Source organism: Pelodiscus sinensis, chromosome 1 (assembly GCF_052426305.1).
Source record: "Pelodiscus sinensis isolate ZL-2025 chromosome 1, ASM5242630v1, whole genome shotgun sequence".
NCBI classification, from domain to species: Eukaryota; Metazoa; Chordata; order Testudines; family Trionychidae; genus Pelodiscus; species Pelodiscus sinensis.
In genome coordinates this window covers 220,812,824-220,835,329 of record NC_143052.1, presented here as the reverse complement: position 1 = coordinate 220,835,329, position 22,506 = coordinate 220,812,824, and the positions used below count along the sequence as shown (strand labels likewise).

At 42.0% G+C, this 22,506-nt stretch overlaps 1 protein-coding gene and 1 long non-coding RNA gene across 4 annotated transcripts in view; one reads left to right on the top strand and one right to left on the bottom strand.

Annotated features, from left to right (window-relative positions):
* Nucleotides 1–22,506, top strand: part of CLCN4 (Cl-/H+ antiporter 4) — a 78,425-nt gene that overhangs the window by 38,895 nt on the left and 17,024 nt on the right. For all 3 annotated transcript variants that reach the window (XM_089775230.1, XM_014572063.4, XM_089775231.1), the window contains exons 3-8: nt 1,867–1,966; nt 7,330–7,517; nt 14,084–14,206; nt 14,982–15,188; nt 15,282–15,362; nt 16,178–16,723. In XM_089775230.1, the coding sequence (XP_089631356.1) occupies nt 1,867–1,966; nt 7,330–7,517; nt 14,084–14,206; nt 14,982–15,188; nt 15,282–15,362; nt 16,178–16,723 (1,245 nt within the window). The remainder of the gene's footprint in view (nt 1–1,866; nt 1,967–7,329; nt 7,518–14,083; nt 14,207–14,981; nt 15,189–15,281; nt 15,363–16,177; nt 16,724–22,506) is intronic.
* On the bottom strand, nt 1,929–22,442 carry LOC142823758 (uncharacterized). The gene is made up of 3 exons (XR_016348355.1): nt 21,888–22,442; nt 21,385–21,478; nt 1,929–2,061 (listed from the first exon to the last, which is right to left on the bottom strand). It is a non-coding gene; the product is annotated as an uncharacterized LOC142823758 (long non-coding RNA).

Below are 22,506 nucleotides of genomic sequence, written 5' to 3'. Positions count from 1 at the left end.
GAGGCTCCAGACAAAGTGTGATCCAAGAATGCACAAAAAATGGGAGTGTTCTAGTGAAATTTGCAGATGCTACGAAGTTGGGAGATATTGTCATAATATTACATAAAAAGAGTTGAAGTGATAGAAATTAGATGAAATTCAATAGTACAAAGTGCACTTATGGCCTAAAAATAAGGATATCTGCTTCAAGCTGGCGTCTCATCAGTTCGAAGCAACAGAGGCTATTAGAGACTTGGGAGTATGGATTGATCTCAGGATGACGTGTGATCCATCAGTCTGATGAAGCTGTGAGGCTTGGGGGTTTTTGGAGGAGTTTTTTTACTTCTCACTTGTGTGGTCCCCAACTGATTTTTCTGTGGGTCAGTGACTCCTGACCCAGAAAAGGTTCCCCACGCCTGCCATACACAAGAAAACATTTAAACTTTTTGTGCTGGACATAAATTAATATTTTACTTTATTTAAAATGCAGTTTGCTAAATTAACATGAGAGAGTTAAAATGCTTCATCTGTTTTATAATTTAAATTAAACTGTTCTCATTAGCTGCAGTTGGTTCAGAAAATATGGTTACTATACCCAGCCTGCTCCTGCCCCTCTCATCCTCCTGGCACACAGATCCGTGAATTATTTAAATCTTGGCACAACACTTCTGAAAGCTTGCCAACCCTTGCTCTCATCTTTCCATCCATGTGCAGAATAATTTTATATGCACTGAAGCATGTGTGAATATGTACCACCAACAGAAACAAAACCTAGTTGTGAGCACTCTTCTAATCAGCTGGGCAGCATCTGAATCTCTCCTGATGGCTACACAAGCACACAGCTTGCAGGAAACACTGGTGGTGGGTGGGTGGTGAATAGGGATGTAAAAAAATATATATATAAAAATATTAACCATGTAACCAATAAAAAAAATCTGTTGATTACATGGTTAACCTTGGGGCTCAGCTGCCAGCTTCCAGCCCCAAAGGCCTGCTGCTCCTGGCCCCGGGGGGCTGCCCGCTCCTGGTCCCCAACCCCATGGAGCTTCCAGTTCCTGATCCACGGCCCCACATTGCTGTCAGCTCCCAACTTCTGGACCCATGGGGCTGTCAGGCCTGGCCTGGCCCACGGTACAGGGGGCTTGGCCAGGCTGGGGCAGCTTGGATGCCGGTTAACCAGCTGCCTGATAAGCATTATCCTTACCCATTTACATCCCTAGTAAGCAGGCTCTGGAACAGCCTCCCAGTAGGAGTTGTGGGGGCAAACAACTGAACTAAGCGGCCTGAAAATAAGCGGCCGAACAGCTCTTGCGCAAGAGGGGGTTTTTGCGCAAGAAGGAGCAGTATAGACTGCTCCTTCATGCGCAAAAGCCCCTTGTGCAGAAATGGCAGCTCAAGTGTGCAAATGAGGCATGACAATATTCATCGCCATGCCTCATTTGCATATGTTCTTGCGCAAGAAAGTGCAATGTAGACGTAGCCTATGACTTTAAGTAAGAGATGCAGACTGAAACAGAAATGCACTCATCACCAAAACCCAAAGTTATACCCATCCTTAAAGCAGGAAAATATTGTTTTCAGAACTATCGTATCTCATTTCATCGTGCACGCCCTGGGTCTTGAACAGGGCCTACCAAAAGATGGTCACAATTTGCCTTTCATTGCTTGTGATATTATTCTGTTAATATGGAAAAAAATCATATTGAATCTGGTGGTTTAGAGCTGAAACTATAAGCACTTGTTAAGGCTGGACAAATTCACTTTGAACAACTCAATCATGATCTCTATAATATCAGTCTTTTTATTGTTCAGTCAAAGAAGAGTCTTTCCTTGTAGATATAACACAACAAAACTGACTCTTATGAATCGGTGTATTTATTTTTTCAGATTACAAGCAAAAGTAAGGAATCCATATGGGAATTCATCAAGAGTTTGTTGGATGCCTGGTCAGGATGGGTTGTAATGCTTCTCATAGGACTGCTGGCAGGTATGTGCACAATAGTAGAAGTGTTGTGTCCGGCACACACTCGCAATTTTCCAGAGCCGTCTGTTTATTTTCCTTTCTTTATCTGGTCCCCAACTCTTTGAGATGGATGAGATAGAGACAATTATGCACCCACACTGTTTTAATGCTTCACTTGTAAAGTTTCACACGAGGGTACGTCTACACAGCAGTGCTATTTCAGGATAACATCTGTTATTCTGAAATAGCATTCTGTGCATCTTAACAGCAAGCCTATTGTTTCAAAATACATTTGAAATAAAGGGCTTGTTATTCCGATGTCCCATAAACCTTGTTGCACGAGGATTAAGGGACTTGTCGGAATTGTGCGTTATTTCGAAATTAGTGCTGTTAGACGGTGCCAAATTTTGAAATAGGCTAGCTCGAAATAAAATAAGCTATGCAATTCACATAGCTCAAATTGCGTAGATTATTTCAATCTATGCGCTACCATGTAGACATACCCTGAGTGATGACCTAAAAACATTATTTCTAACAAGTAATGTGATTTCAGTATTGCTTTTGAAATCATGCCTCTGAGTGGAAATGCCTTACCCTCTTGATGAACCATTTTGATTATCTTAGCATCTGATTCACACGTTCCTTTCTTGATCTTGGTGAATTTAATTCCATGGAAAGGCAAAGCGTGCTGGTAGAGTACCTTGAAAATGTAGTTCTCTAATACATTGTAGATTCATTCAATGCACTAGATTAATTGTAAACCAGGTTATCTCTTTATACATTCCTGGGCGGGAGAGGCGGGGAAGACCTGACACACAACCAGTTTCAGACTGACTTCCAGATCTGTTCACAAACCAGTCAGGCATTATATATTTAAAAACAAACTCAGATGGGAAATTCATTAATTTCCTGAGTTGCTCAAGTGGAGCTTGTCTTCAAGTTTGGAAAGCTGCATTCATGTTGCCAACTTAAAACAGAGGCCTTGAATAGTTTTTATGCTGTCTCAGTTCTGTCAAGATGATTGACTGCTAGATCACAACATGGTGCAAAGATTTACAAACCATGTTCTCATCAAAGCTAGTGTGTATCTCCTAGCTTAATAAGTGCAAAGTTAGTACATCTAATAGTATTGTGTAGAACTATGAAAGCTGTTTTGGAGCATTATGGCTAAAAATAGCTGAAGCATTTTTGTTGAGGTGAAATTTCGGCAAAATATGCTGTTTCATAACACATAAATTTCCACAAAATTTTTGCTGGGAAGATGAGAGAGCAAGTGAAAGTGTGACTGACTCTAACTCTGAAGCCTGATGGTTTTGGGATCCAGCCTGCAATATAGGAAATGCAGGTTTAAGTCAGTGCTCTGCCTGATTTGGAGTGATTTGGGATGAATCAGGGTCTTGAACCTGTCTCTCCCACATTCAAAGCCAGTACCCCAATTACCCAGCCGTGCAATGAAACCATAGGCTCACTAGCTGAGTCAGAGTATGTCTACTCTACAAGGGTATTTCAAAATAAGTTATTTTGGAATAATTACTCCTGAAATAACTATTTTGAAATAGCATGTCCGCACTACAGGGAAGCCTCAAAATTAGTCTGAGGCAGGCTCTCCTAATGTGGACACGCTATCTCAATTTAGAGCCCCAGGAAGCACTAGGAAGTAATTACTTTGAATGGCCCTGGGGAGGAGCTATTGTGAAATAGCAGCACTGGAGTATCCACACTACTGCTATTTCGAAATAGACATCATTCCCCATGAAATGAGGGTTTATTATTCCAGAATACGAAGCTTGTAATTTCAAAATAATTTTGAAATAACGGGCTTGATGTGTGCACACTCATCTTGTTGTTTCAACATAACATGAGTTATTTTCAAATAACACTGTAGTGTAGACGTGCCCTCATTCCAATGTGAAACCAAACTATATTGAAACCTCAAAAGTTGATGGTAAATGGAATGGTTGTACTTCAGGTATGTCGGATGGGTATGCTGAGATTAGGCTGGAGCTAGTTAACACTTAATGTGTGTGCACCTTTTATCTCAGTCAGCTAAATTGAAATAATACATGGTATCCTGCACCCATGCTAGGGAAAAGGTTGTGGTTGGGTTGAGCTTAGTTAACAGATATTAATTATTCTCAAACATGCACTTTAGCCATTCTTTGTCTACTGTACATGACAGACAACATACAACAAATTTAATTCTGCCTTTCTAGGCAAATGTGCCTTCCAGTAACCCCTTTACCAAATTGGTCCATCCAAACACATCAGACTACCCCACAAGATTGTCCTGTGCATGCTTCATCACTATGGTGGCTTGATGTAGTAGACTTCCAATGTGACCCTAGGAACGCCATGCAGCCCTGATTTTTAATGGTGTTTAGGTGATGTTTCACTCAGCATTGCAAGGCCATGGGCATCTAGATGGCTAGATCCCATTTTCAAAAGAGCCTGTCTCACTGAAAGTCAGTGAAACTAGCCTGACTTTGCGTTGCTGCAGCTGTATCTCCCGTTGACTTCCTTAGAGTTGTGAGTTTTCAGCATGTAGTATAGAATTCAGGTTCAAGGTTTTTTGGCTCATAAGGCTCTACCTAACTAAACATCCCACAATACTTCCCAGGCAGGTCATTCAATCTTTCCATGTCTCAGTTTTCTTACCTAAAAAATAGGCCACATTTGTAGTACAGTGGAGTCCGGATTAACCGACACCTGGTAATCTGACACTCAGCTTTATCTGACCCTGCAGCTCCCGGGGACTTTTTCCCCGGGAGCTGCAGGGTTGGATACAGCGTGGGCCGAGAGAACGGCCCCGCTTGCTGCCTCGTCGCTCTCTAGGAGAAGCTGCTGCTGCTGCTGCTGCTGCGGCCGGGACACTTTCAGACAGGAGCGGCAGCAGCAGCAGCTTCTCCAAGAGAGCAAGGGAACAACTGATGCTGTTCCTTCGGGGGACGTTCCCCACAAGAGCAGCATCAGTTGTTCCCTTGCTCTCTAGGAGAAGCTGCCGCTGCCGCCGAGATGCTTCTATAACCCTTAGATCTCTTTCCATAGTACTCCTTCATAGGCAGTCATTTCCCATTTTGTGTATGTAATGGATTGTTTTGTCCTAAGTGGAGTTCTTTGCATTGTCCTTCTTGAGCTTCCTCCTATTTACCTCAGACCATTTCTCCCAGTTTGTCCAGATCATGTTTATCAGTAGGAGCTTTTTCAGAAAATCATAGAGCTTATTATAAACTCACCGAGCTAGGCAGATTGAGGTGAATAGCATTATCGTGATTTACACCGACTCAGAATATGGCCCACTGTTTCCGTAGAAACTTGAGCAACCAGAAATGACAAGCCACACACACACAAACAAAACGAAAAATCATACACTTTAAAAAAAGAAAACACTTGGATTGCTGCACCAGTTTCCCCCTTTGTTTCTCTAGTAATCTCATAGACCTCTCATTGGCATATCTGTATTTTCCTTGGCTGTGTCTACACTGGGCCACTTATTCCGGAAAATCAGCCACTTTTCTGGAATAAGCTGCGAGCTGTCTACTCTGGCCCTTGAATTTCCGGAAAAGCAACGACGCTCTACTGTACAAAATCAGACGCTATTCCGGAAAAACTGTTCTGCTCCCGCTCAGGCCTAAGTCCTTATTCCAGAACACTGTCGCGGAAAAGGGCCAGTGTAGACAGCCCAGTAGTCTTTTCTGGAAAAAAGCCCCGATCGCGAAAATGGCGATCGGGGCTCTTTTCCGGAAAAGCATGTCTACATTGGCCACAGATGCTTTTCCGGAAAAAGGTCTTTTCCGGAAAAGCAGCCTGCCAATGTAGATGCTCCTTTCCCAGAAAAACTGAAAACAGAATAGTATTCTGTTTTAAGCAGTTCCGGAAATTCATGCCAGTGTAGACACAGCCCTTGAGTTTGGAAAGAGGTTCTTCCCATATACCGTATTGTGAAATTCTTCATTGGTATCATATGGCCTTATAGCAGTGACAAGCATTATCTCTCTTAATGTGACAATAAATATGATGTCCTTATGAAGATATTGCAAAACCTTTCAGTTGTCTTTAAAGCGTTGTTTTTCAGTTTAACTTTTTAATACAATCTTAATAGTTTTTCAGGGACAACATCTTAGAGACACCTGTGTAGAATAAGTAAAAAATAAGTACAGTAGAACTTCAGAGTTACAAACACCTCAGGAATGGATGTTTGTAACTCTGAAATGTTCATACCTCTGAACAAAATGTTATATTTGTTCTCTTGAAAGTTTACTGCTGAACATTGGCTTACTGCAGTTTTGAAAGTTTATTATGGAAAAGAAAAATGCTGCTTTTAACCATCTTAATTTAAATTAAACAGATTTCTTACTTTGTCAAATCTTTTGTTAAAATGTCCCCACCTTTTTTTTAGTACATTTAACATAGAACTGTACTGTTTGCTTTTTTCTGTCTGTCTCTGCTGATGCCTGATTGCATCCTTCCAGTTCCAATGGGATGTATGATTGACCAGACAGTTTGTAACTCTGAGCCTCTACTGCACGCCATTTGGTGGAAGACAGGCTATCACAGTATCATGCACTCATGCAAAATGCTAAAGTGACTTTTTTGTTGTCACAATACTAGCGCTATGGCAGATTATGATATTTGATTAGGAATAATATAGGAAAGTTAAGATCTTCTTTGGGAATCCACAGCATGCTCAAGCATCGTTCGACCACTGGATGTCACTATTATGCTGTATAATTATTTGAAAAGTCTGGCTCCTGCAGTGATGGATGAAGCTCATACAGAAAATATTTTAAGGATGTGTTTTTTCTTGGCCTTGAATTACTATTAAATACTATTACATATCTTGAATGACTATTAAAGACTAAATTGTAGTCCCATTGATTTGAATGACTAAACTATCATATGATTCAGTAAATCAGGATTGGGCTTTAACTTTTTTTATTACTTAAATTGCTCTTCTGAAAAAATCTGTGTACTGGAACCAACAAAAATATGTGTCCATGCATGCACATCCACCCCTTCCTTCATCTACCATGTGGAACAATTTCCCTGATATATTGATTACTATGCATGCGTGAAGTCCATTAACTTCACTGATACTCCAGAAGTCAAATATCATGCTGGCATCAATCAGATTGCAGGATTGGGCCCTGTGTTTGTATTTGGAATGTGATGTCCCATTTTATCAGAGCCAAGATTAGAATCACGGTGATAAAAAGAAGCGTTGCACAGTAAAACATGGAAGATGAGAGGATATTTTTGGAGAAGCTCAGTTCTTTCCTACTAACTCATAGTTGTCCAGTCTAATTATTTGGATCATGTGTTTTGTTTCAATATAATTAAATTAATATGTGTTCCACTTAACTTTTTTTATTTCCTGATCTTTTTTTCAGGCACGTTAGCTGGAGTTATAGATTTAGCTGTAGACTGGATGACAGATCTTAAAGAGGGTGTCTGCTTATCTGCATTCTGGTACAGCCATGAGCAGTGCTGCTGGACATCTAATGAAACCACATTTGATGACAGGGACAAATGTCCCCAGTGGCAGAAATGGTCCGAGCTTCTAGTAAACCAGTCTGAGGTATGCAAGACGTGGTTAGGCTGGGGAATGGGAAATACTAACCATCCCAGGAATATTCTTTTCTCCCCTCTCCTCTGTAACATTCCCTTCAGTTTGTCCCCTCTCTCACCCAGTATAGACACTTATGTGCTGCAATATTGTAACCATAGGCTTCCACAGGCTTCCACAAACATTTTCTGCATAGCCTGTTATAAGGCCCAGGTCATGTGCACACACACACTACAGAGACCAAGTCAGTGAGACTGGGGAAATCTCTTCATTGTATTCTTACCAGAATAAAAGAATGATCTGATAACTAGATTGGGGTAGACAAGTAGTATATTTGCTTAAAAATGCAGTTATGGCTAATCTGAAACCATTCATAAATTTGACAAATTAGGTTCAGCTGGGGGGGGGGGGGAGGAAAGCTAGCTCTCTCTCTCTCTCTCTCTCTCTCTCTGTGGAGAACAGAGTTATGGGAGTATTTTCCAGGTGCAATTAAAAAAAAATTGACATTTGCTGCAATCTCATCCATTCAGAGAGGGAAAGAAGTGTTTTGGATTCATTCCTATGGGCGTGTGGGATAAGTCGTCTTTATCTTGAGGGATTTAGCAGAATAAATAAAGGTTTGATTCCATCAGGCAGAACACCATAACCGTCACTTCATTTGGTAGTAGAATTTTAACCTGGAACTCCATATAGTATCTAAGAACCCCGTTATCACTGCACAGCTACAGCGTCGCCATTCTAAACAGTAACCCCAAAGCAGTTGGTTTAGATTTACATTAAAAAGCATGCTGGACTGCACTGTCTGTGGACATGCATTCCAGAGTTGTTGTCTCACTAACTTCACCGGAACTTGTGTGTATGTGCTGCACTCTTACATAACAAGCAGGAATCTCTCATGTAGAGTGAGTGATACACAATTAGATGACTTTTGCATGGTATTTCAACTGTCTTAGTATCTATAGACTAGTAGTTGTTTCTTAATAGCATTAAAGAAACATTGTCCCAGACTAAATTACTAAACTGGGCTGAAGTTGTAGTGTATTAGAAATTTCCTCGATGGAGAAGATGTGGGAAGGAAAGGGGAGGGGAGAACATATACTTTATATAGACCATTATCTGGAGGAAATCTAAGGCAAGTCACTGATCTCTTGGAGGATGTAAACAGAAAACATCCTCAAGGATATTGCTTTTCCTCTTATGCACCAGAAACTCAACAGTCAGGTTTACTCTATTTTATGCATTGCAGTAAGCCTTACAGCTGGATGGGTTGCTTTGTTCTCATGTAGTTAATCCGCTCTCCATATTCAAGCTAAGTTTCTGATCATTATGGGTATTATTACAGTGAAATAACCTTTAGTTTGACCTGATTCTGGCAACTGCCCCAGACCAACAGAACTTCTAAGATCTGCAGTCATCTCCTGTCTTGCTGGCTGCTACAGTTAGTAGATCTAACTGCATTAATGTTGTTGTTGTACAATGGTAGCTCCTAGAGTCTTGGAGCAGGGATCACGGCTCCACAGGAAATGTATACATGCACAACAGAAGGTCAGTCCTACCCTTGTACAACTCCGCAGGCTTCCCAAAGCCTTAGAACTTCTAAGAACAATCAAGATGGATTTTAATTACAATCGGTACAGAGAGATTTTTTTTGTTCCCATTCATAAGTTACTACCCCTTGCACAACACATCCAAACAACTGGCACAAGCACAGTGAAAAGAGCAGGGTTGTCTTGAGAGTATATAAGGAGCAATTCAGAGAACATTTTACATAAAAAGATCTTGGAGGGTTTTTCCCAAATATAATCTGTTCAGACTTTTATTTTATGCACAGCTGTGGCTCTGTGTATTGTATCTAACTGAATTTGACATTTTGGAGCTCTAGATGTAGATATATATTGTTTGCAAATCATTTTTTCCCTGTGGTTTTGAGCATTATTGCTGCTTATAGCCCCTTAAATATGTGGCCACTCTGAATTTTGACACATCCTATGGGATCTGCCACTATTGTTTTAATTATAGTCTTTCCATGAAACCTCACCCCCTCCCAAAAGAGAGCACATGAAAATAAATCATGCTATGCATAAGGCTATGCTTTTGTCATGGGTATTTTTAGTAAAAGTCATGGACAGGTCACAGGCAGTGAACAAAAATCCGTGGCCCATGACTTGCAATGGGGAAGGAGGGCCTGGATATTCAAAAGGGCTCAGGGACTGCAGCCGCCACTCCTGCTGCTACTGCAACAGTGGCCAGAGCCCTTTAAATCACTGCTGGAGCACCAACTGGTGCACTCCAGGCAGCTCTAAGGGATGCAGGGGAGCTGCGGTGCACTCCAGGTGGCACTGAGGACTCCTACCTGTTCCACTAGAGACCCTCCATTTTCTGGGAGCATGGAATAGACGTCCCCCCGCCTTGCCCTAGGGCCTGATAAGTCTGTCCGTCTCCCTTGCTTGTACTAAAGCAACTAAACTTAATTAAAACTTGAGGGTTTGGGGGGAGGGGGGGGAGAGGCAAGCTTCGTACACCGTTGGTGTTGGAGGTGGGTTGTGGGGGGCTGGCAGGTTTCATGTCCAGTTCCTTGTGGATGCCTGGAAGCGACAATATATTCCTCAGTGCCTAGGTGGAGCTGTAGCCAGGGATGCTCTGTGCATTGACTCTCCTGCTCCCCAATTGCTGGCTCCGCAGTTTCTATTTCCAGGAAATGCAGTCAGTGGGAGCCGTAGGGGAGGGGTCTGTGGGCAGAGGTAGTACGCGAACCTAGGAGCTGAGGGAGGGACATGTTGCTCCTTCCCCGAGGTAAGCACTGCCCAGAGCCCTCACGTCCTACTGAACCCCATCCACCTGCCCCAGCAATGGACCCCTCCCACACCCTAACCCTTGCTACTGCTGGGTGGAATGCAATGGCCTGAGAATGCTCCAAAAGCAGCTAGTGTGGCTGGCCCAGGGGTTGCCCAGGCTGCTCAGATGGTCCCTGGGTCAGCTACACCAGCTGCTGCAGAAGTCATGGCAGAGGTCACAGAAAGTCACAAAGTCCATGACTTCTGTGACCTCCTTGACAGATTCACAACCTTAATTATGCATCATACTATGTTTCCATCCCTACTCTTTATTATATAGGTTACCTGAGCTGGCCATCCCTTCAACTCTGGGCTCATTCCTTCCTCTATTCCAGTGACTTTCAACCTTTCCAGGCTACTGTACCCCTTTCAGGAATCTGATTTGTCTTGCATACCCCCAAGTTTCACCTCACTCGAAAATTACTTGCAGACATAAAAGTACAAAAGCGTCTCTGCAGACTGTCACTGAAAAATTGCTTTTTCACTTTGACCATATTATTGTACATCAGTTGGAATATAAATATTGTATTTGCATTTCAGAGGATAGTATATAGTGCAGTATAAACAAGTCATTGTGTGAAATTTTAGCTCGTACTAACTTCACTGGTGCTTTTTATGTAGCCTTGGTAAAATTAGGCAGATATCTAGATGAGTTGATGTACCCCCAGAAGACCTCTTCATATCTCCAGGGATATGCACACTTCTGGTTGAGAACTACTGTCCTGTACCACTGCCAGTGCCATTCATTTAAACAGTCAACACTGAGGAGGTGGTAAATGTAGGATGTGTGCCATCCTCCTTGTGGAGACTCAACTTGCCTCTGCTGACACTAATGAGCTATCTGTTTTGGCCTAAAGTGTTGACTCCAACAGTCGATTTATAGGCTGAACTTTCAGCATGTGAGTAAGTACCTTCCTGAATCAAGGTCTTGGTGATGGCTGCTACATGTGCAGATTACCTACTACTGGGCTTCCAAAAGACCTTGTTAACCTTTAGAAATTGCTGTTTAACATTCAGAATGTCAGCTATGAGGATGAGTGTTATCCTAACTAATGATAGTGACATAATCATGCAAAATAAGTGGGGTCCTGGTAATTTGATCTTGTATAATGCAGTGTGTGTATGTGTATCTGTAGCAAATACTGAAAATAGATTCTTTTTTCAAATCTCAGAGGTAAACAAACTAATTGGAGAGACCATTTGTGTTCAATTCTAGCTCTTAACAGTACTCATTCACAGTTTTCCTGCCTTTGGATGGTACTCCCGACACCCAGTGTCTCATCCAAAGTCTATTCTGCATTAAAATAACAAAGGCTTAGGGACCAGTTGCTTGTCATAGAATCATAGAATCCTAGGGCTGGAAGACACCTCAGAAGGTCAAGTCCAGCCCCTGCCCAAAACAGGGCTAATCCCAACTAAATCATCCTAGCCAAGGCTTTGTCAAGCCAAGACTTAAAAATCTCTTGGGATAGAGATTCCATCACCTCCCCAGGTAACCCATTCCAGTGCTTCACCACCCTCCTAGTGAAATAGCTTTTCCTAATATCCAACTTAGACCTCCCCCACTGTAACTTGAGACCATTGCTCCTTGTTCTGCCATCTGTCACTACTGAGAACAGCCTCTCTCCATCCTCTTTGGAACCTCCCTTCAGAAAGTTGAAGGCTGCTATCAAATCCCCCTTCACTCTTCTCTTCTGCACACTAAATAAGCCCAGATCCCTTAGCCTCCCCTCATCGGTCATGTGCTCCAGCCCCCTAATCATTTTGGTTGCCCTCTGCTGAACCATGTCCAATGAGCCCACATCCTTTTTTGTAGTGGGGGGGCCCAGAACTGGACACAATACTCCAGTCTGCTCTATGATCCAACAGGTGTTTCCTTAACTGTATATTACTTATTAATGGATTGAAGGTATTTTGGTAACACATCTTTTTAGAACATAAACTTCTTAGCATAGGCATAATGTGCTTCAGGTAGTTGGACCATGAGATTCCCCAGTGTTGTCTTGGAGTGCAATGTGAAAGCTGGCCATCTGTGTTAACATACACAGTCGTTTATTCTCTGCTGTCATATAGACACATATGATAATGTTAACACTCTTTTAATTACTGAGTCAGGGTCATTTTTAATCTTTGAAATGCATAACATCATTTAATCCTTTTTAAATGTTATACGTATCTTTGTCTGGTTGATTGCATATGGAAACAGAATAAACAGTGGCTTGCTGGGTGGGCTGTTGCTCTGTTGAAATTGCAAGGAGGCTGTTCCTGCCCAACAAGTGCTCACAGTGTCATGTCACGTAAGCGATCCTGTCTGGCGGTCTCCTGCCGGCAGTAGGCAATAAAACACACCTTTGTTGATTATGAAGTCTCTGACACTATTAACCATCAAATGTGATGAAATGCTACAGCCCTAAGGGTCAAAGGGAAGGAACGAGATGGCTCTTTAGTAGCTGTCCTTGTTTCTGGAGAAAAGAATTTATAGTATGGTTATGGACACTGTTAGTCTTCACACACAGGATTCTCTTGCCTTTGTTCTGGGCCGTCAGGCTACTGAGGGAAAACCATTGAAGGTATACATCATATTCTTATCACAGCTCCTTGCCTCTTTTTAGATTGGTTCAGTATGGACATTTTTTGGGCTACTGCACTGTCTAGATGGCTTTATTACTTGGAGAGACATCTGGTTGAAACTGAACCCAGTAAAGGTCAAGATCATGCTTGTGGGTGGGGAAAAGCATCTTGAGGAAAACGTTGGCAGTTTTTGTATGCCCATTCCAGGGAGAATGGCATCACTAGTGAGATGGGTGTAGAATCTGGAAGTCATCACTGGCTGCTTGTTCAGCTGTTACAATAGTGACTGAGAGTGGCTATTGTCATCTCTAGGCTGTGGGGACTAGGTCCATCTGTTTACTGGCCTCCCCGTGACCACGTAAACTTTTGTCACATCCAGGCTAGGTGACAATAATGCATTCCTAACTGGGCATCCTTTGAAATGGATTTGGAGGCTGCAGTCACTGCAAATGGTTCATATACATTCAGACAGGAGTGAGGAATTCAGTTATACCCATCCTCTGTGAAGCATGCTGGTTGCTAATACACAAAAGAATATAACTGAAGATATCAAAGTTGGTATGGGATGTCTGATCATAATCTGCACCCTCAGAACAGGGTTGATCACTTGTCCTCTTACATCCCAGCCTTTTCATTACAGTTAACCAGGGTGATTGTGGTCTTGGTCTTTTTATTAAAAATTAATGGACTGTTGCTAAATCTTTGGCTTTGAAAATCTCAGCTAGTGTCCCAAAGAGGCCCACCACAGTCTCTTGTTGGCTAACTTTTTAAAAGACATTGTAAATCCATGTTGGAGTGGGGATTTTTTTTTCTGGGCATGACTGCGTTTGCCCTGGTGATAGATTTGTTTGGTATTATTTGGGCTATGTATATATGTTTAGCTTTTCTTTCAACTGTGTAAGTGTTTAGTCTGGTATGCTGTATAGTGCTTAAGAACCTTACAAAAGACATCCCATAGATTGATTTAAACAAACTAAGATGCAGTATCTATGTATCTGTTAGAGCAGAAAAAGAACAAATGTTCATGTTTACTGAGGCAAAAGCAGCTTCAAATAAACATAGTGTTGCAGTAATGAGCAGAACCTGCTCCACCCCATTCCCAGTCCTAGTAAAAACATACTGGTTATTGCATTGCATTTGTCTAACAGTGTTTGTTGCTGTTATTTTTTTCAGGGTGCAAGTGCTTACATTCTAAACTATTTTCTGTACATTATGTGGGCTCTATCTTTTGCTTTCCTGGCAGTCTCCCTGGTCAGAGTGTTTGCTCCTTACGCCTGTGGTTCTGGGATTCCAGAGGTGAGTTTCTTCCAGATGGATGCATATTTAAAAACTGAAAAATCATTCATGTTCCAGACCGGTGCAATACAGCTATGCCTTTGGCATAGGAACAAGCAGAAGCAAGGCATGTGAATTTTTTTTCCACTTGACATGTCTTTATTTTATGCCTTTTGCCTAAACTGTGTTCATGTTACCCATCTAAATTCTTCATATTAGACTCCTCTCAAATGATTGTGGAATGGCTGTTGTCTTGGCCAACAAGCCAAGGGTTGAATTGGACACTCCCATAGCTAAAAACATGAGCTGCTACACCTTGAGCTAAAGGCTCCCTAGCTGGGTTGTAACAATTCGTATCATCGGTGGATTTGACATTGGGGGACCATAGTGCATATTCACCAGTGGGTTACACATAAATATTTGCCTGTAAGTGCAGCAGATGCAATTACTTGTTAAGGGAGAAGATAAAAGTATAAGTGGGGGAGGGAGGAGGAGGGAGAAGAGGAGATAGGAAGATTGAAGACCAAGCTTTCCAAAGTAACTAGTAATTTTGAGTTCCACAATTTTTGGGTGCCTACCATTGGAATTCCTTTATCTGTTTTTTCTGAAACTCAGGTGAGTCAAGTTGGGTGTTAACCTCTTCTAAAATATCATTATAGAACAGTTGTCTTAATCTTTTGCTCAGTGCCTCATTGGAGTCTTTCAAGTGATGATTTGTCTACTATAGCTGTTAAGTTGGTTTTGCAAAATCAAAGTTGCAGTAGTTTATTATTAACCTATTCTTCCTGTCTTCCAGATAAAAACCATCCTGAGTGGTTTCATTATTAGGGGCTACCTGGGGAAGTGGACACTCTTAATCAAAACTGTCACCTTAGTGCTGGTGGTGTCTTCGGGCCTCAGCCTCGGCAAAGAAGGTCCTTTAGTGCATGTGGCTTGCTGCTGTGGTAACTTCTTCAGCAGCCTCTTCTCAAAGTACAGCAAAAATGAAGGGAAGAGGAGAGAGGTGAGCTTGGACTCAGATTATCATTTCTTTCTCCTTAAATAATGTCCACAACTCCAAGGACTCATGCCTTGCATACAACTCTTTGTATTGCAGGTGCTTTCAGCTGCAGCGGCTGCAGGAGTCTCTGTTGCTTTTGGTGCACCAATTGGTGGTGTACTTTTTAGCCTGGAAGAGGTAAGAGCTACCAATGAATCAGCTAAGTTTCAATTTCATGTTATGTGTTTGCAGTATTTGTTTCCATCAAATATTTCCAGGAAAAATATTTCTCCTTGATTCCTTCCTTAAGAATCCTTTTTATTTTCCCAATATTTTTATTTGTAGTCTTTGCAATATGGAAGCAAATATAATCTGTAATAATTGCCAATAAGAAGTGATCTTGTAGATTAGCATAATGTTACCAGCAGAGGAATAATAGACTCTTGAGATAACCAAAGGTATGGTTAATGCTGTGTGTGTTCAGTATTTGACTATGTACAAAATAGGGTTGCCAGGTGTCCGGTTTTGAACTGGACAGTCCAGTATTTGAGCTTTCTGTTCGGGAAACAAATTAAGAAAATATAAATGAGAAAATATAAATGTCTGGTATTTTCTAAATAAGATGTAATGTAGATTGTGATGTAATGTCAAGTGTGTCTGGTGTTTTTGTTGAAACCATCTGGCAACCCTAATACAAAAAGGTGTATTCCTTGAGCAGTCTAACAAAAGATTACAGAAACTTGCTACAGCACGTCTAGCAATTGTATCTCCAGGTTATCCATTTTAAAAAAATCACAGTTCAACTGCTTGCCATTCATTTTCAATTGTTTGCAATTTCCTCTTCAAGTATGAAAATGCCTTTCCTTACTAAGATATGTGACCACATTCTGGTAAAGTCATACACACCCCAGACAGAATGCAGCAGGGCCTGTGGGGCAACAAAAAAGAGAGTAACTGAATCAAACACCTTACCTTCTACTCAGTTAAGCATTCACTGTCTCTGTTTGTTTTAGGTTAGTTATTACTTTCCCCTGAAAACCCTCTGGAGATCATTTTTTGCTGCTCTTGTGGCTGCCTTTACTCTGAGGTCCATCAATCCATTTGGAAACAGCCGACTGGTTCTTTTTTATGTGGAATACCACACCCCTTGGTATATGGCTGAACTTTTCCCATTCATTCTGCTTGGAGTCTTCGGAGGTCTGTGGGGGACGCTCTTTATCCGTTGCAACATTGCATGGTGCAGGAGGCGTAAAACAACCAGACTTGGGAAGTATCCAGTCCTAGAGGTCATTGTGGTAACTGCTATCACTGCCATCATTGCCTATCCTAATCCATACACCCGGAGGAGCACCAGTGAGCTAATCTCTGAGCTTTTCAATGACTGCGGCGCTCTGGAGTCCTCACAACTCTGCGACTATATCAATGACCCAAATATGACAAGGCCAGTAGATGACATTCCTGACAGACCTGCTGGCTTTGGTGTCTACACTGCAATGTGGCAGCTGGCCCTGGCTCTGATTTTTAAAATTATCATCACGATATTTACTTTTGGCATGAAGGTAAGTTGGGGGATGGGTAATGCTCATTGCTGAAATCCATATTGCGTGTTGACGCTAGGCTTTTGCATGACAAAACCTGGTTACTGTTAGAGCTTAGAGTTGTCATGTTCAGATTACATACATCTGGCATAATGCCAGGGAAGTGTATGAAAGTGTGTGAATTCTAAAGCACACTGCATTAGAAAATTAAGGATTAATTAGGATTTCACACTGAAACTGATACATCTGAAGACTTGAAAATTGGCAAGTGTTTCCCAGATACTCGTAGTGTCAGAGATGAATTGTAAGATGCTACGACCATTTCAAATCTTTCATTCAGCTTTTGTATTTTGCTGTAATATACAGAGTAATTCATTTTATATATAGCATAGCATCCATTTTACTATGTCTTGCTTCCCCTGCTTCCCATCAACTTCCATCAGATACAAAGAAAACGGTATTGGATTCAGACCACTTGTTGTATCTTCTAGATTTTTTTTTTTATCTTCCTGGTTGGAAAAAAATGCACAGTTGAGAATTTAAATTCACTGTTGTCAGTACGTTAATTCAACATGATTCCCATTTCTGCAGAAACTCCCTTTGAAATATGGAGTATTTTATGTTGCTGCATATGTTGTTGAAGTCATGTTTCAATACAGTGCCCTGTAGCCAAGTTGCACTGATTGTGGGAAATTGACTATTTAGTACATTTAAAAGCTCACAAGTTTATACATATGTGCAACATTTTGAATAAAAACTCAGCTGCAATATTACATCAGTGCAGATGGTATTGGTTTAGTTAATTTTTTTCCCTTGTATTTCTCAAGTTTTGCTTTTTAGAAAGAAAGGTAGAATAGAATTCAATACATCAGACCAAATAGTTAAAAGAAAAAAGGTGCTATTAGAAGGTGAACCTACAACAATCATGGGTTATTGGTTTAATAACGTCTCCCCCACCAAACGAACAGGGGTTTTGGAATCCAGATTCCATTTTATCCAAGCCAAAATTACAGAAAGTACAAAGAGGCAAGTTGTAGCTATATGGTTGTTGATGGGGTTAATTTCTAAATGTACAGTTGTCTGTACAAACAAGTATATAACTTGATGGAACTGGGGGATGATTTGAAATAGAATAGTGTCAGGGCTGTTCCCCACTCTGGCACTCCAAGTGCAAAAGGTGGGGGCCCACAAAAGACCTTAAATACCTTGCCTTTATAGGCTCTGCTTGCAAAAACTCCCCAAAGTAACAGATTCACTGATTTTGGGAGGTAGCTGCCACCCACCATCAAGTGATTTGATCCCCCCCAAAAAAGGAGGAAATATTTGAAATTCTCCCCAAGGGGACCCCAAGCTCTTTTGCCACAAGAGAGCTTAAAAAAGAAACAGAGAAGAACACAAGAAACAAACTCTCTCTTTTTGCCCCGCCACCCCCACTACATGATGCAGTTCTGCGGTGATCTGGAAGCCTACTTTCGCCGTCTCTGTCTCAAGGAATACTTCCAACACCACACTGAACAGTGCACTGACACACAGATACCTTCCCACCAACAGCACAAGAAGAAGAACTCCACATGGACTCCTCCTGAGGGCTGAAAAGACAGTCTGGACCTCTACATAGAATGCTTCCGCCGACGTGCACAGGCAGAAATTGTGGTAAAACAGCATCGCTTGCCTGGTAACCTCAGTCGTGCAGAACGCAATGCCATCCACAGCCTCCGGAACAACTCTGACATTATAATCAAAGAGGCTGACAAAGGAGGTGCTGTTGTCATCATGAACAGGCCTGACTACCTAAAGGAGGCTGCCAGACAACTCTCCAATACCAAATTCTACAGGCCTCTTTCCTCAGATCCCACTAAGGAATACACTAAGCAACTGCACCATCTGCTCAGGACACTCCCTAAACAAACACAGGAACAAATCGACACACCCTTAGAGCCCTGACCAGGGTTGTTCTATCTATTACCCAAGATCCACAAACCTGGAAATCCCGGACGCCCCATCCTCTCGGGCATTGGCACTCTCACTGAAGGACTGTCTGGCTATGTGGACTCTCTGCTCAGACCCTACGCCACCAGCACTCCCAGTTACCTTTGTGACACTACGGATTTCCTGAGAAAACTACAATGCATAGGTGATCTTCCAGAAAACACCATCCTAGCCACCATGGATGTAGAGGCTCTCTACACAAACATCCCACATGCAGATGGAGTACAAGCTGTCAGGAACAGTATTCCTGATGATGCCACGGCACAACTGGTGGCTGAACTCTGTGAATTTATCCTCACACACAACTATTTCAGATTTGGTGACAACATATACCTGCAGACCAGTGGCACTGCTATGGGCACCCGCATGGCCCCACAATACGCCAACATTTTTATGGCTGACCTGGAACAACGCTTCCTCAGCTCTCGTCCACTTACACCCCTTCTCTACCTATGCTATATTGATGACATCTTCATCATCTGGACCCATGGGAAGGAGACTCTGGAAGAATTTTACCATGATTTCAACAGCTTCCACCCCACCATCAACCTCAGCATGGACCAATCTACACGGGAGGTCCATTTCCTGGACACCACGATACAAATAAGTGACGGTCATATCAATACCACCCTATACCGAAAACCTACCGACCGTTATACTTACCTGCATGCCTCCAGTTTCCATCCCAGACACACCACACGATCCATTGTTTACAGCCAAGCACTGAGGTACAACCGCATATGCTCCAACCCCTCAGACAGAGACCTACACCTACAAGATCTTCAACAAGCATTCTGTAAACTGCGATACCCACACGAGAAAATGAGGAGACAGATCGACAGAGCCAGACGTGTACCCAGAAGCCTCCTGCTACGGGACAAGCCCAAGAAAGAAACCAACAGAACACCACTGGCCATCACCTACAGTCCCCAGCTAAAACCTCTCCAACGCATCATTAGTGATCTACAACCCATCCTGGACAATGATCCCTCACTTTCACAGGCCTTGGGAGGTAGGCCGGTCCTTGCCCACAGACAACCCGCCAACCTGAAGCATATTCTCACCAGCAACTACACACCGCATCATAATAACTAGAACTCAGGAACCAATCCTTGCAACAAACCTCGGTGCCAACTCTGCCCACATATATACACCAGCAACACCATCACAGGACCTAACCAGATCAGCCATACTGTCACTGGTACATTCTCCTGCACATCTACCAATGTAATATATGCCATCATGTGCCAACAATGCCCCACTGCTATATACATCGGCCAAACTGGACAGTCCCTATGTAAAAGAATCAATGGACACAAATCTGATATTAGGAATGGCAACATACAAAAACCTGTAGGGGAACACTTCAATCTTCCTGAACACACAATTGCAGATCTAAAAGTAGCCATCCTGCAGCAAAAAAACTTCAGGACCAGACTTCAAAGAGAAACTGCTGAGCTACAGTTCATCTTTAAGTTTGACACAATCAACTCTGGATTAAACAAAGACTGAATGGCTCGCTAACTACAAAAGCAGCTTCTGCTCTCTTGGAATTCACACCTCCAGATCTGCTGCTAGAAATGGGCCTCATCCTCCTTGATTGGTTCCACCTCGTCATCTCCAGCCTGATCCTGGCCTGCATATTTATACCTGCCTCTGGAAATTTCCACTACATGCATCTGACAAAGTGGGTCTTTGCCCACGAAAGCTTATGCTCCTACGCTTCAGTTAGTCTATAAGGTGCCACAGGACTCCTCGTCACTTTTGAAGAAACAAACTGTGTCCCTGATAGCTGACCTGTCAGGCTAGGCAGGCACACACACAGACCTGCTGTTACCTTCCAGGACACAAGAATCAAATCATAACCTTAAAAAAGGTGATTTTATTAACAAAACAAAGAGGAATACTTGATAAAACATATTTGGAAGCTAAGTGTTGCAGCAACTGAGAAGAACAAATTAAAACACAGAGAAAAAATTGTATCTTTGTCACAGCTCAGGTATGGTGAATGGGGGAGGAAAGGCACATGGAATTCACAGAGAACTTTAACCAAACAGCCAAACCAAAGAAAAATACCCTGATCATGACTAAATATACATTTTCCCTTTATTTATTCACAAATCCTTCATGATCTAGTTCACTTCCATGCCCCGAATTCTTTGGAGGCATGGTAGTCCTGTCTGGGTTTAAATCATTGTCTTTCTCCCAGCTCCTGGCTTAAAGCTCCACAAAGAGAAAATTCAGCAGGTATATATTTACAATTTAAATGTCAACACTGTATCCCATTGGTGATTCTGTCTCCCTGCCAACAACACCCTTAGCTACCTGAGTTCAACCCTTTAGTCACCAAGTGTGGGCCAGCACTCCTCCTCTCCACAGATAATGATGCCTTCCAGTGTTAAAGTCCCAAAGTAGGATGTGGCTGAGGTTGATCTTAGCACAAAGTTATCTTAGCACAAAGTTATCATTGTGGCTGTAATTTTTGTTGTGAGACTGAGGCGGTGGTGCAATGAAGTTTGAGAACACCTGGCATGGAGAGAGGATTTCAGCCTCCAAGCTTCAGCGCTTTTCTTCGGCTCTTACTTCATGTTCAGAATTTTTAAGTGGCTGACAAACAAGTCTTCCCCACCAATAACTCTCCCTCCTGCTTGAAAGACATGCTTGATATTTTACAGAAAAATTACTTAACCAACCTTGAGTGATGGATTCTCTCCTTTTCTGTAGTATTGTTTAGTGGGTTGTGACTTGATGTACACCAGACAGCAAGGCAATGGCTTGTAACGCTTACTGGAAGATATATAGCAAGTTGAGATGAAGGAATGAGCTACCTCATTTCACCTATGAGCATCAGATTCCTCATTTCAATTTTATACTGTTTGATGTTTAATTTAAAATCCAATCTTGATTACACTGACATTTAATAAAGTAAATAAAGGTAAACAGTAGCAATGCCCATGTTGTAGAGGTTGATGTCTAGATGTTATTTTCAGTTAAGCCTCTACTTTTCAAACTTATGGCACACACAAAAGCTTCACCTTCAGAACAGGCGACATTAAAAATCATGCAGTGTGAGAATTTTGAATTAAAGAAAGATTGCTCATATTAATATTGAGAAATAAAGTTGGCATGAATTCAGAAACTCTAACTAGGTCAAATAGATAAGCATGTATTAAAATTATATACACTTTTTAAATACCTATATAATTAGAAACAATGAGCAGTCCTGTGGCACCTTAGAGACTAACAAGTTTATTATGTCTTGAGCATTCATAGATAAAATCCTCTTCATCAGATGAGTTGGAGTTGTAATACAGAATCCAGGATGCATATAACAGCAAAAGCAGTTACCTGTCAATTATAGAACCATTATTAATGAAGCTAATTAAGTCAGGCAGGATGTGCCTCATTCATAGCAGTTGATGTGAATGTTCAGGAAAGTTAAAATGTTCCTCTACAGGTGTGTTACCATGCCTGATGTCTGATTTATGTCCATTAGTCCTTTGTCACAGAGACTGTCCAGTTTGGCCAATATATACAGCAGATGGGCATTGCTGGCACTTGATGGCATACATCACATTTGTGGATGTGCAAGGTGTATGAGCCCCTGAAGTTGTGTCTTATGGTTAAGTCCTGTGATGATGTTGCTTATATAGACATGTGGACAGAGTTGGCAACAGGTTTGTTGCAGAGGTAGGTTCCTGGATGAGTGTACCTGTGGTGTGGTGTGTGGCTGCCGGTAAGTAAGTATTTGCTTTAGGTTGGGGGGGCTGCCTGCAGGCAAGATTTGGCCTGTTTGCCAAGGTCTGAGACTGAGG